This window comes from Orycteropus afer, unplaced genomic scaffold (genome assembly GCF_000298275.1).
Source record: "Orycteropus afer afer isolate SDZICR_OR568_19922 unplaced genomic scaffold, OryAfe1.0 scaffold00029, whole genome shotgun sequence".
Classification (NCBI taxonomy): Eukaryota; Metazoa; Chordata; class Mammalia; order Tubulidentata; family Orycteropodidae; genus Orycteropus; species Orycteropus afer.
This window is the reverse complement of record NW_006921616.1, coordinates 14,950,472-14,964,790: the sequence shown is the minus strand read 5'-3', so window position 1 is coordinate 14,964,790 and position 14,319 is coordinate 14,950,472. Positions and strand designations below refer to the sequence as shown.

At 38.6% G+C, this 14,319-nt stretch overlaps 1 protein-coding gene across 1 annotated transcript in view; it reads right to left on the bottom strand.

Annotated features, from left to right (window-relative positions):
• The window catches only part of TCF4 (transcription factor 4), a 416,421-nt gene that overhangs the window by 144,050 nt on the left and 258,052 nt on the right, over positions 1-14,319 (bottom strand). The window contains exons 6-7 of the mRNA XM_007935518.2: positions 5,907-6,036; positions 5,375-5,424 (exon numbers count right to left, since the gene is read on the bottom strand). Of these exons, the coding sequence (XP_007933709.1) occupies positions 5,375-5,424; positions 5,907-6,036 (180 nt within the window). The remainder of the gene's footprint in view (positions 1-5,374; positions 5,425-5,906; positions 6,037-14,319) is intronic.

The window sequence follows — 14,319 nt, the reverse complement described above, 5'->3', positions numbered from 1 at the left end:
ACACATGTGTACTAAATATATACAAACATACAACACACGATTGCACAACCTCCAAATCACGCAACGTCCTATTTCACAGAACTTATCATTGACCTTGAGTGATACGTACCTCTACTTTTAATGGACCAAGGAGGCCTAATGAAAACTAATTTAAATATAGAGATCCTAATTACACTTTTTTCATAAACCAGAAATTAATAAAAAAGGATGACTTCTACAGCCCCTAAGTGCAATGGAGAGGATAAGACTGGCTTTCAAAAATCACTGTGTGTGCTGAACTTGCAGCCTTTTGGTTTAACTAATTCAGTATTTACCACACACAAGAGTAAATGCTTCCGATGTCATGAACATTTTCTCTACTTTCAAGGTGTCCCCCATGACACGTATGCTGTGTAAACCGTGTGACTTACATTTTTGTTTGAAATGATTTATTTGGATTATCCTTAACCTCCTTCCTGCTTATAAATGTTCATAATAAATATGCACAATTTAAAATCAAACAAACAAACAAACAAAAAAACAACCCTCATCTTTCAATACCATTAATTAGAACACGGGTACACCAAGCCGAAAGTTGAATACGGTGAGGTATCTCTGATATAAATGCCTCCAGTTGTTTCTCTTCACAAAGCATCTGCCTCTCTAGGGTGAACCTTGAAGAGGCCCCTCCTTATCACACAATTGGATACTTCTCAATTTTCCTACCCAAGATGGAGCCCAGATGGCTGGCACTTAGTTTACTTGTGATAGACAATATAATATCTTAATATAAATTTCCTTTTCAAGAAAGTTGTATTATAGTACAAGTTAAAATTTTGTTGACATGAAAAAGCATGATTGTGATTTATGATCATTTTCAAAAATGATAGGGAAATTATGTATTTTATATACTAATTTTTAAAATACATACTACTTTTTAATGTTTTATCATTTCTAGGCCTCTAGTAAGGGGGAAAAATTACCAACTTCTCTTTTAAATTTTTTGTGACTTCTTCAAACATCTGGGGGATGGAGTCTGTTTCCAAAAGAGCTTAAATTATGAATTCAACGCCATGTTTGAAACCTTCAAACAGGAAGGTTTTATATAATGAAAAATATACAGGACAGTTAAGGCCATTAGCATTTTTCTCATACCCCTAATAATCTCTTCTATAAAGGAACATCTCATAAAGACTTTAAGATTTAATTTTATTGAGCAGTTCTTTCCTTATGGAAATGGAGAAACCTGGCATATCATTTTGTACATACTGGGCTTTTCCTCTTCATCCCCACTTAAAGATTAGCTCAAGTTTCAAATTTTCCTTTATCAGTCAAACCCCATTTTAAAGTCTTTACAGAAGTGAAGATCATTTTCCTTATGATACATGTGTCCAAAATTAATTCTGACCACTTGATCCAAAGCTTGCCAGATCCTCCTGAATTTAAAAACAAAGCAATATAAAACTGTGATTTAACTTAATATAAAAAGTTTACTGAAAAGTGCACTTTGAAAACTGATCACTGGGGACAAAAGAGTTCCTAAACGTTCCTAAGAGTGACAGCTCTTATTTCCAGGGAATTCTGAAGTTCCAAGGACCCCAATAAGGATGAGGGTGAGACTGTCACTAAAGGGTCAAACCAGATCAGGGATGGAGAGAAATTCCACCAAGGTTTGAAGTAGAATGACTGCAATTCTGAGTTTCTGGTAAAATATATGTATTTTTGAAACATTCTAAATTTGAAGAAGTTCAAGGTTTTGTGTGGTTATATATTTATTGAGGAGCACAATGTTTCAGAAAGAAAAATCTCTTTGCATTTATCTTCCTGTGCGTTTGATGAGAGTACTTTAAAATGTTACAGTATGAGATTATTCTTCTTACTTTTTAGATTTTAATACCTTTCATGTTAATTTACATTAAGAAACCTGGATCATTTTTCCAAATAAATGGTATATATTACCATTTATATATAGCAGTTTGGTATATATTTCCCTCTGCAATTAGACCTTACATGAATTCAATATTTATGATTATTAAGTTATATAAAGCAGAGACATTTACTGGAAAGTACAGTAAGCTTGTAAAATATTAATTTTAAGATGAGCTCTGTCTAAAATATAAAAGCAAGATGTGGAAATCTAACAAAACAGGAAGCTCACATGTAGACGTGAGGGCTTAGGCATGCAAAACAAACTCTGGCATTAATGAGACAAAGCAATACTAAAGTCTTGGAGAGAGAAGGGCTACAAGGAAAAGAGCAACATACTGAAACCTGAAGAGAGGATACGAAATATTGTGTAGGAATAAGCAGGGCTCTCGTAGGCAGTTAGATAGTTGTCATTTCACATAGCCTTTGCGCACACACACACACACACACACATCACTCTAGCCTTCATTACAGGCCACGCCACTGTCTCCTTCCTTCAGCTGGTGCCTGTAGGCCCCTGCAGCAGGCTTCTCCACTATCCTGTCCTCTGCCATGCTTTTAAAGTGGCTGAGGTCTCTAGATGCAGTGTACAGTACACACACACACTCATGGACCCAGCCAGATCCAAAGCATGATATCGGCATGATGTTTTCTCTCTCCTACGGATGCTGCAGTGTTTTTCTAAACAGGGCAAGACAATCCTCAGGCTCCTGATTTCCCATGATGACCCAGCCCTACAGAGGGCAAAGAAGCCCGGCCTGTCCATCAGAGTCATGTCATGAATAATATCTGATCATGGCATGTTACAGTTGAAATTTTCTTTGTTTTATCTAAGAAAGGGAGAGGGCCCATTTCAAAAAGGGGGGGGAGTGAGTTGACACAACAGATTGTGACAGATTTATTACTATTTATCATGGTAAATATGTATCGAAGAAAACATGTAAATGTCTTTAGTCATAATCACTCCAAAAGAAACCTTTCATTATCTCCAATCTTTTATTATCTGATACACAAATACTTGTACATAGTAAAGCAAGTTTTGTAAGTATTTCTTATAGGATAATCATGATTTTATTTGTGTTTAAAAGATGGGGAAGTGTCGCAGAGGTCTAGAAATACAGTACTACTGGGGTAAGTAGGTTATGGTGTCTAATATGGGTATCTCCTTGGATCAAATTGAAATATAATTTTGTGCTGTGGTAAAACACGTAGATTTCATTGTAAGTAACAAGCAGTAATACATAAAAATGGTAATATAAACAATGTGTACTGCTCTTAAAACACAGTTGAGGCATTTTTAAAGTAATTTCATGATCATAAATTGACGGTTAGATTCTAAAATTATCCAAACAATCTTATTCTTACCCCAAAAAACTCAAAGCAAAATAAAGCAGAGTAAGAAGGATAAAACTTCCATTTATAATTGAACAGTTATCCTCCTCATTTTTAGAAATTAGTTATTTATCAAAATGTTCTATAAGGAAAATTAAAACATTTAGCCATGATAAATTACCTAAGGATTATCTAAGAAATCCCAAACTAATCAATAAAAGCTAAAAATTAAATACTAAAAACTAAGGTTCCAATTTCTCAGTTTTTTATTTACTGGGAATAAAGGAAGGGTATTTTTAGATTCAGAGCACACCACGACATACCAGTAACAAATCAATGGTCATAACAGCAAAGATACAGCTACAGCAGTAAAACTTCCCATATAACCAGCTAGCTATAAGGAAGTAGTCTAGAATTTATAAGAATGATGAGAAATTGTTGTTGACAATGATTAAGCATACCAGTCATATCTAATGACATGCCAACGCATTATTAAGAAATTACATAGATTTCTGCATCATTTTAGGTTAGAAAAAACAAAGTTTATTTCATTATGAGGCATAAAGTACCATAGCTTGAAGTTTTTTCATGTTTTTATAATAGAAAGAGAGCTAGTCTATCATTTCAGAACATCCAAAGGTCCACTTGTACTTAATATTGTGTGCATTAAGTACAGGTGTGTTTAAATGTAAACAGCTGTGAGAACGATATCATTGGAAGTTGTCATAAAAGCTATTAAAAGCTAAAGTTTCATCTAAATTAAATCTACCACTAACTGTAAGCTTAAAATTTGCTTATAAAAATCTAAGGGGATTTAGTCAATTTCAATATGACATAGAATATGCAAAGAATAAAATAGTACATTTTCAAGTGACTTTTATTTTTTTGGTAGTCCAAAGTTTTATGCGCTATTGGCAGTTTTATTTGCACGATACTTTTATGTGTTTATGAATAATTTTGTGATGCTTCTCCCATATCACCAAGCCTATGATAATCAGAATGCAAAATTCGGGTTTCTTTCCCCCCGATAAAGCTCATTCTGATACAGTCACTTAATAATTTTTTTGGATTAGCTGACAAGTCAAAGACACAGGTGTTTGGGCAAAACCCATTATTCTTCTATATCAATAAGAACAACAACAACAACAACAAAAACACTGAAATAAAACTAATACAGAAGCATCAATTCATAATATTTTGGGAAATATAATTTTATTTTGAAACATAAGGACTTATAATAAGGCTGATTAGTATTCTTTTCAAAGAATATTAATACCCTGCCAAACACTGAATTAAATATATCTACATCTATAACTCACAGGAAAGAAGACAGGAAACAAATAAGGAAGGAGGAGAAGCAAGGAAGGAAGGGAAGAAAATATATTTTTATTCTACGTAAGGATAAAATTAGTAGAAACAGCTGAGCCCTAAACAAAACTAATAAATAAAATTATCTAGGAATGCAAATTTGAAAATAAATATAAGAATTCAACACAAACATAAGACACCATGCATGCAGTTGTGATTGCAACCAAGTTGTGTTATGGGGGGTACCTCAGTCATTTCAGCTATAAAGAGACCCAGAATGCTTTTGTTTACAGTTGGCTTCTTCCAGTTGTCACCTGGTATTAAAGACACACACAGCTACTGATGCAGCTACCTTTGCAGTTTTATCCAGCAACCTCTCTAGAAAATAGAGACATTCTTCCTGCACTCTGGGCTGAAACGCATGTAAATTTTTCTTAAATCCTCTCCACAAATCTCCTTTCGCATGCAAATCCATAAATCACCATAATACTGACAAAGAATTTAACCAACACATGAAACTAATACTCATTCTCTTGAAAACCCTGTACAGGTACAACTCCTTGAACTTCAGGCACCTTTTCAAGGCCCTCTTCAGAGCTCAACCTGCTGAATATCAACATCACCGCGCAGTTTTCCGGCATGTGCAATTCATCACCGCGAGGTGGGTCAGGTGGCTGGGCCTGCAGGTTACTCCTAGCTCACCCAGAGCCCAGATCAGCGCGCTGCCGTGGGAGCAGGGAGCCTCACTCACTCCTCTCTCTCCCCTTGGCCATCAATACAAAGCAGAACCAAACAAACCAAATTCAGAACAGAAACGAGCAGTACTTACTGAAGAGGGCAGACCTGGAGGGACTTTCCGAACTTTCTTTGTCTGCACCTCTGAAAGACAAGGAAGCACTCCGTGAGCTCTTCACAGGCCCATTTTCTAACGAAAACGCACTCAACCACGAAGGCATTGAGATTAGGCTTTTTCAAAAAAAGAGAAAAAACCTAGCAAAATGTAGTTACCACTATCCCCCTTTTTTTCCTCAGGCACAATTCAAATACTGCTTTGTTAAATATGACACCTTCAACTTTTTAATGAATTGTGTTCTTTTTTGTTTGTTTGTTTAAGATTCTTTATGTATACAGCCTAGAGAAACTAAGAAGTAAGCCTACAGACAAACACTTCTGCTGCTCTAGGTGCAACCTACTCCCACCATGGACTACTGGGGAAAGTCAGCAGAGGACGACCACTCAGCAGAATGTTATGGGATTTTCAGGGGTGGGGTGGGGCTGGAGAGCCGGGGGGAGGGCGGCATTAATGAAAAAGAAAAGGACTAGCAGGAGTTACCCGGATGTTCAGAGAACCCCTTACTTACCCATGGCACTACTGTGAAGAGGCCTCCTCCGGGGGTTATTGCTAGAATACTGATAGTACTGGGAACCAGGCTTGGTGGGCGAAAGGGTTCCTGGGTTGCCCATATCCATGTCACCTCCAAGGAGACTCTGCTGAAAGGTTCAGAAGGGAAGACAAACATACATGGTTAAATTTTTGCACTCACCACCCCCTAACTAATTGTTAGTCCTATGCAATAAGGAACACACGGCATCTGCTAAAGGGAAAGAATTAAAACAAAGCAAAAAAGAAAAAGCAGTCTAAGAATAAGAAGCTCCCTCCAAGTTTCTGAATTTCCAATTCCTTAGTTTTGTGAGTGCTGGAATCCTTTAACCAATATTTTCCAAAATCTTTTCAGAGGACTAACATTTTCGTTTGATAAGCAAATGGCATTTACATAAGACTAGTGTTTTCTCTCTCTAGACACAGGCTTGTATCTGTGAACAACTCCTACCCTTCCTCAGCGAGACCCAGGAAGAAGCTCATGTTTCCAGCACACAAAACTTCCCGGCTTCTCCCACTAGGGGTGAGGTGGACACAGCCCTTCCTCTGAGCTGTCCCGGTACAGCATGATCCGCCACAAATGGACCAGAAGATCAAATGCCAACTGAACCAAGAGCAAAGGCAAATGCTCGCATTATCGTCCACAATTTTACAAGGAGTAGGTAGCATCCCATCCTAAGCTAAAGGCATAAATTAAAGGACTTTAGAGGACTTCGGAAGCTAAAATACATTCCCACAGATTAAGCATTTCCCTGAACTCTAGAAAACTTCCCCAAATACCATTAACATATCACAGTGTGTCAAACTACTAAACTTGCCAATATACTGACAAAAGAAAGATTACACAATAATATTACATTCTCTAAAAGCTACACAGAAACTTACCCACAAAATATAAATCGCCTGATTATACTCTGCTTTGAACACATTGTTCTTTGACTTATTCTGGTATGTAATAAAACAAGTGTAGATACTACCATTTATATTAAGAACAAATTTACAATTTAATAAAGAAATTTTAAAATTAAGTACTAAAAATCTAACTTTATCGTTACTTGTAATCAACTTTTACTGACTGAACTAATTACTGTCCTTGATAAAGTACAGAATGTGTTTTCCCTAATCTAAATTCTAATCACCATGTCACTCACAACAGACTTAGGGATGCTTCACTAACACACTATTCACATGCAAAATACTCTAAATAGGCCAATTATGACTCTGCCCCTGTTCCCTGGTTAACCCGCTGAGAACTGAAAAATTTCACAAGGCAGTCACCAACTAAAACAAAGGGTCCTTGTTTTAAATTAAGACAGTCTTTTTGATTCCTAAATAGCTCAACAAAGTGGCATGTCTTCTGGTGAAAGCAGTTGGTCAAATATGACCCATAAGCTGGAAAATCAAAAATTAAAACCTCCCCTTTCAATCGCCATATAGCTAAATATCATAAAGGGAACCTCTCATTTCCAAGAGATCTTTTGAGTGTTGGATGAGTAACTCGTAAAGAACTAGTCAGCTACTGACGAGCTCCCTTTCCTGATTCCGTTGAAGACTTTTCCAAGGGGTACACAGCAAACAGTACTTTAAAATAAAACTTCCAGCGTGCCATTCTAGGTTGAAGGTACATTGTGGGTAAAAAAAAGTCATTGCTGGTATCTTAATATTTACCTCATGGCTGATAAAAACTTGTTATCTCTATACTCAACAACTGCTTTTTAAAAAAAGGTATCAAAATGCTATGCAATGATAAACTGAAATACAGAGTCCTTTATAAGCAAGTTTTCTATATAAATCAGGAACCCGGAGGTTTAACAGCAAATGATTGCTTCAGCATTTGAGGAGTGGTGTTCAAAAATTTTAGAATCTCAACCTAAAATTCCATTCTTCGTAATTCTTAGTAATAAAGTCTGTACTTCTTGAAGTCCAAGGTTTCTTTGAAATTTCCCTCCATAAGCTTGTGATGTATTTTCAAGCCACAACCTTCTTAGAGTTTGGTAACATCTACAAATGAGATTTTACTTCATGTAAAAGAGAGTGAAAATGATAGTCTTAAGAACTCTGTGTTATAGAGAGATAGTATCCTTATTTCTTAATTTCTCTTTTTTAAAAGATATATAAAATATTCAGGGAAGGACAGAGCAAATATACCGCAATACTTGCTTGTCATTTTAATGAGCTTAACCACTGGTTAATTCTTACTGGTCTTGGTGGCAAAGGTTTTCACCCCAAGAAAGTGGATGTTGTTAATAGGTCTACATTGAAACAAACATAGTTAGTATACTGTGTGCTTGGTGCGTTCACAACAGAGTGTGTATATATATGTATAATAAACACACATGTTAGTGTACATATATGTGTATCTATTATCTGTATATAATATTATATGCATATAATACACACAAACATACACACACATACATATATATAAAATGATAATTAGAAGATAGCTAACTGGCCGTGGCCAACCTTATTGTCAATTTAGAAGAAAATCATTTCATGGGCCAACTGTAAATAAATCATGTATTTAACTTATACATGTGTGGTCACATTAACTATGTCCAGTGACATGGTACTGAGACCAGATAGCACTTAGAAGTACTCAGTGGCTCCTGTTAATTTTTCTTTTTTGAAAAATAAAGTATATTCCTATTTTTCTCTTTTTTTAGACCTATTTGTTCCCTTTTCTTTTTCAAGAGGATAACACAATCATTCTTCTAATGCAACAAAAATAAGCATTTCCTCACACTTAGAGGGGCCCTAATCACCCCACTAGGGAAAATGAAGATAAAAATACATGAGCTCTCACTGTAGAGTGTACTGTTAGAATGAACAATGACCATTTACTATTGTTTGGCCTTTACGTCACGTACTTAACTCTCTGTAGCAATGAGAAGATAGACAAAGTGTTTTATACTGACTGAAAAATGGTTAAGTTTGTGAATCTAGAAGATTCCTGGGCTTCAGTTTAGTACCTCACAAAACGGACAAGGCATTCACTTCTACAGGGATTTACCTACATGTGAGTCTAGCTCTGAAGACACACTTAGGCTCCAGAAAAGTGAAGTTTGAAAGCTAAGTCTACTTTCAGAGTGGGCAAAGGCATCCCAGCCTGAAAACAGGATTAGAGTGGTTTTAGGGCTTTCACATTGTGCAAGTTCACGCTCTGCGGTTATTCTGGGTCCCAGTAGTAAGCGGCCGCAGTCGGCCAGGAAGCACTGGAAACAAGATGTGAGGGACTTCGCAGAGCGAACTGTAAATCTTCAACCCAGAGTTCAGCATTTTGCATAACTGTCTGCAGTGTAATGAGAGGAGGCCTTCCCCTTACTCCTTACTTTCTTTGAAGGGAAAACAATTTTAAGACTTAAATGCCCTAACCAAAGAGGAGCATATGTTGACTTTGTCCACTAGGGCTAAGCGGACTGGGGACCCCCCGCCCGTGGAACCAATTCTCCAGCAAAGAGCCAGTCCTGCTACCGCCACTCAAGAGCCAGAGGCAGGCATTCTATGAGGGTCTCTTTCAGTGCAGATTTTTGTTTGTTTTTCATCAAATCTGGGTCTCAGACTGTCTTTCTACCACATTCTCAACCCTGCCCCGACTCATTGTGGTGCTGGTGGTGGTGGGGGGAGCTTTTTAAAAACCCTTGATCAACCACTGAACTCTGCTTATGCAACCCAGCCTGCAAAACCATGAATTAAGTTGGAGTAACAGAAAAGCAGCATATCTCTCAAATTAGATTTATAACTGAATGGTAATCAAAAATAGAACTAACTGCTTCAAGCTTAAATTATCAACTTTTTTCTTGTTAAACTAAAATCATCTTGCTCGGAACTATTATTTCATTTCAGTCAGCATTTTAAATGTAATGGGTGGGTGGTACATTTCTAAAAGGGAAGATTATATTTACCCTTAATTATAGATATGACTGAGATCAGAGGATGAGGGTTGCTGCTTCTTTGGCTTATAATTAATTCAACTAATAGGTGAATGACCTTGAATTTCAGAGATGAAACCTGGGAGAGGAGGGGGAAAAAAGAGGTAGAAGAAAAAAATCTCTGGGGAAAAGTAGAAGGGCCCCTGGTTTCTGAGGGCTCTCTCTTGATTTTGCATCAGCCCCATTACCTTGCGATCTGATATCAGACACAACATCTTGGGGGATGTTGTAGAACAGAGAAAAGCCGTCTCAGATGCAACCAGATTAAGCTCCTTCTCTGAACTATTGCCAAATGCTTGCGAGTCTAATTCATGTTTGGGTATTCTAGTACTCACACAGCTGCAATTCCATTCTTTCATCACAAACCTAAGTGATGTATAGTGGCTTTGTATGGCGACCTGACTCTGTAAAGGCAGGAATTTTGGAAGGCTTTACATTAATATGGAATTAAATTCTGAACCACTATAAAACTTAGGAATGCTGGCTATAGGGGCTGCTACCCTAATAGACTTTGCAGTGTGAAGGGCAAAATGCACATGGACAAAAATTACAAATTAGATTTGTTTAAAACACTTTTTATCACAACTGAGGTCATTTCTGCAGAGTTAATTCTGCACAGAACCGAGTTTTCAAAAACACTGCTGAATAAGATTGCTAACAGCCATGGGGAAGTTTCTGCAAATCCCCACCGAATAGCTGCTGCTGAATTTGCCATTTTGACCACAGAAGGGCCATTGCTGACTGACTGTAGTAGCAGGGGGGGCGATAATTTTGCTGCTGTTGGCACTTACTCCGCAATCTAGACTGTATCTTGCACCAAAGGGCAATGACAAACACACTATTTCCACCTGTCTACTTTTGAACTCCCACGCTCAACAATGAAGGTCAGTCTTTGGACAGTCTTCATTCCTGGTACCTACAGGGGCAGGAACGTACCTTCATGGTTTATTTTGATTTTTGTCCTATGCTTGGACTCTTGGTTTCAACAAAAAAGAATTCGGGAAACTGGGAAAGCCAAGATGGCAAGCATAGCGTCCAGGATATGATGAGGGACTTCACAGATCATTATCATGCTGCAGACAAGTACAAATTATCAGAATGAACATGTAGCAAATATTTTAAAGGCTTCTGGTCAAGGTTTTTGACCACTTTCAATGTCTAATGCACATCTGTTTGCAAAAAGTCTGCAGCAGGCGGCGGACACAGTAAGGAAAAGAGGGAGGGCTTTACGCTCAGGGAAATCATCCCGAGCCCTGGGACACTACAGCACCGTGCTCTGCAGTGAGGCGACTGTTCTCGAATGCAGCCTCCCCCTCTGCAAAGCGGGCAGGAAAACCTCCACATTGGACTTTACAGGAAGGAGCTGAAAGAGCACGTGTGAAACGTCTGCCACACAGCTCAGCCCCGACCAGCAGCCTCAGACCACGGTCCCTGATACCATTTTTAAAGATGTCCTGCAAGTTGTCAGCCATGGTCAGCTAGATCCTCTGCTTTCCAATGAAAAGTAAACACTGAGATCATAGTTCTGAAAGGTCGCTATGAAAACTGAGAGTCAAATGGGGTCTCCATAGGTAGTGAAGACCTAGAGCTACTCCAGCAACAAGCAATGGCTCGTTCCATCGTGTATTTAATAAGGAAATTGGCCAACCCTCAATCTCGATAATTTCAGTGTAAATGAGCATTTTCCTGGAACTGCCACAGGATCGCTTCGCTGGCTCATTTACTCCTGCCTCTGCAGATAGGAGCAGCCTGCCGCTGTGAACTCACCTGTACTTGAAATCAAAACCAGTCAGTTATTTGACTAGGTACGTAACCACGGCAAGTGACTTACATGTGACAGAATTTGACTGGTCACGTAACGTAAAGTATATTCAAATTCTCACTATTGCATTCACCACTTTTACATAGAAACTGGGAAGTGACTTCAAATTCAGTTCGATTTTATGCTTTATGAGGCCAGTTATGGTGACACTCCTAAAGCCCTATTTTAAAAAGGATAATTATGTGATCCTCATCAAATGTGATTTAAAAAGAATCTTTACTTCCTCCATGACATTACAAAGAACACATATGTGCGCTCCACAGTTTGGGGTAGAAATCTGTGTAAGTCCCAAAGAATTTAATTGACCTTGAACAAAATTATTTTTTACCAATGATTATATTTCACCAAAAATTCAAACATATTGTCTTTCCTTATCAAGAAATACAACACCTTAGACCTAAATGTTATAATGGAATGCAAAGGTTACCATGGTAACTATTACTTAATGTGTAACAGAGCAATGGTCAAGTAAAAACTCATGCCTTTTGGTATGGAAATTATAGCTGCCAAGGGCTGGCAAGACTTTATGCATTTACCTATTTGACCTTCCAATTAAACAACAAAAAAAAGAGAAGATACATATTTATTACACACACTGAGGTAAGTTCTTTTCGTGGTTTTTGAATATCCATTCTAAAATCCAAGATCTATTACACACTGAAAAAACAGTTACTTACTCCTGTTGGTGGGAAGGTGGAAACACTAAAAGCAATCAATAACTACAACGAAATTAGATTTTAAGAAATCTTATATAAACAACATAGAACTGAAGATAACGCCCTCTGTATCAGTTCATGCTCCTTTGCAGTTCAAGAAGTTTATTTAATATATCGTTTGATAAGTATGCTATCACCACTACTTGCCTTAAAACGTCCTTAGCAATTTTGCTCCAAAGTAAAACAGAACAATCTGAGTAAGACCTGTTACCATACTAGGCAGCTAGCATCACTTCTCCTATAAATATAAATATGTGGCTATAATAAAAGTGCTGAAAAGTATATTTGGGTAGGTGCTATTTCAGTCAAATAAAGGAGTATCAAACTGTCACATGTCAGTCTTAATCATATTTGGTGGGGAAAGTTCCATTTCAAAGTTGTTGTAAATGTGTTCCTCGCTGAACAGAGATCTCTAAATAACAATTTCATGTAGAGACTGTCTTTTTGGACAGCAGGGACCAGGGTCTCCAGCTTACCCAGCACCTTGCTTAGGTCCTCAACTAAAGTCTCATCACTGGCTGTGTAGGATTCTGATAAAAAGCAACAGCCCCACTAACTGTACAAACTACTAAGTCATGCGACAGGTCGAGGATGCATGAAAGAAGGAAGGGGCTATTTCTGGAGAAGCTGTGTGTCAACAGTGCTATCCTCCCATCATCCTGAGATTCTGTCTCTCCTGACCATCCTGCCAGAGCTGCTCTCAATGCCTATGGACCGTTTATCCACCTCTCAAGAGTCTCACTTTCTTGAAGACATGGTTAGTCAAGACTAAACTAGTTCAGAAACTAGTTACAAGAGAAAACGATTTATTCATTTTTAACTCCCGATAGTGCCTGGCACAGAGACCTGTTTGTGACAAATGTTCACTAAATACTGAAATGAACACAGAAGTATTGCCACTGACTGAACTCAAGGATGAAATAACTATTATTTGTTTTGTTTTTTAGCATCAGCCTATTCCTTTTGCCATTCCAACTGCTTGTGCAGCTGTTAATAGTAAAAAAATAAAATAACAACAACAGGAGGTGGAGTACGAGAAGGAGAGGTGTGGGAAGCATGGACGGCACGGTGGTAGCTCCAGCTACCTTGGTGTCTGTTACGTGCCATGTGTGGTTTAGATCCTTTACATCGGGATGGGCATTTGGAGTGGGTGGGTCACTGACCAGTGCCATGGGGCTGGCAAGTGGCAGAGCTGGGAGAGGGCTGACTCAGCCTGCCTTCCCTGCCATGCATGCCCTCTACTCTGCATACCCTTCCCTCTGTGGGCTCCATATACCAGCCATTAGGAGGAGTCAGTCTGCTTCTCTCCCATTCATTTCAACATCAACAGCTCACTCACTCCCTGAAACTTACTCCGAAGCAGCCGGTCCAACCCAGTAGTCAGACAGAGCTGTGTGTGAGCGCCATTTCCTCCCAGGGCAGCCTTGGATACTCTGACTCATCTCTGTAGGCTTCTGTCTCCTTGTCTGGGCAATGTTGGTGTAACAACATCTACCCATGGTAAGCATTAAATTGTTGTTGTTGTTGTTAAGTGCCGTCGAGTCGTTTCCGACTCATAGCGACCCCATGCACAGCAGAACGAAACACTGCCCGATCCCGCACCAGCCCCACAATCCCTGCTATACTCGAGCCCATCATCGCAGCCACTGTATCAATCCATCTCGTTGAAGGCCTCCCCCTCTTTCGTCGACCCTCCACCCTACCAAGCATGACATCCTTCTCCAGGGAATGGTCCCTTCTTACAACATGACCAAAATAGGTGAGACGAAGTCTGGCCATTCTTGCTTCCAAGGAGCATTCTGGCTGCACTTCCTCCAGGACAGATCTGTTAGTTCTTTTAGCAGTCCATGGTACTTTCAGCATTCTTCGCCAGCACCACAAGCATTAAATTAGATAATGTAAAGTGCTTAACTAAGCTCCTAG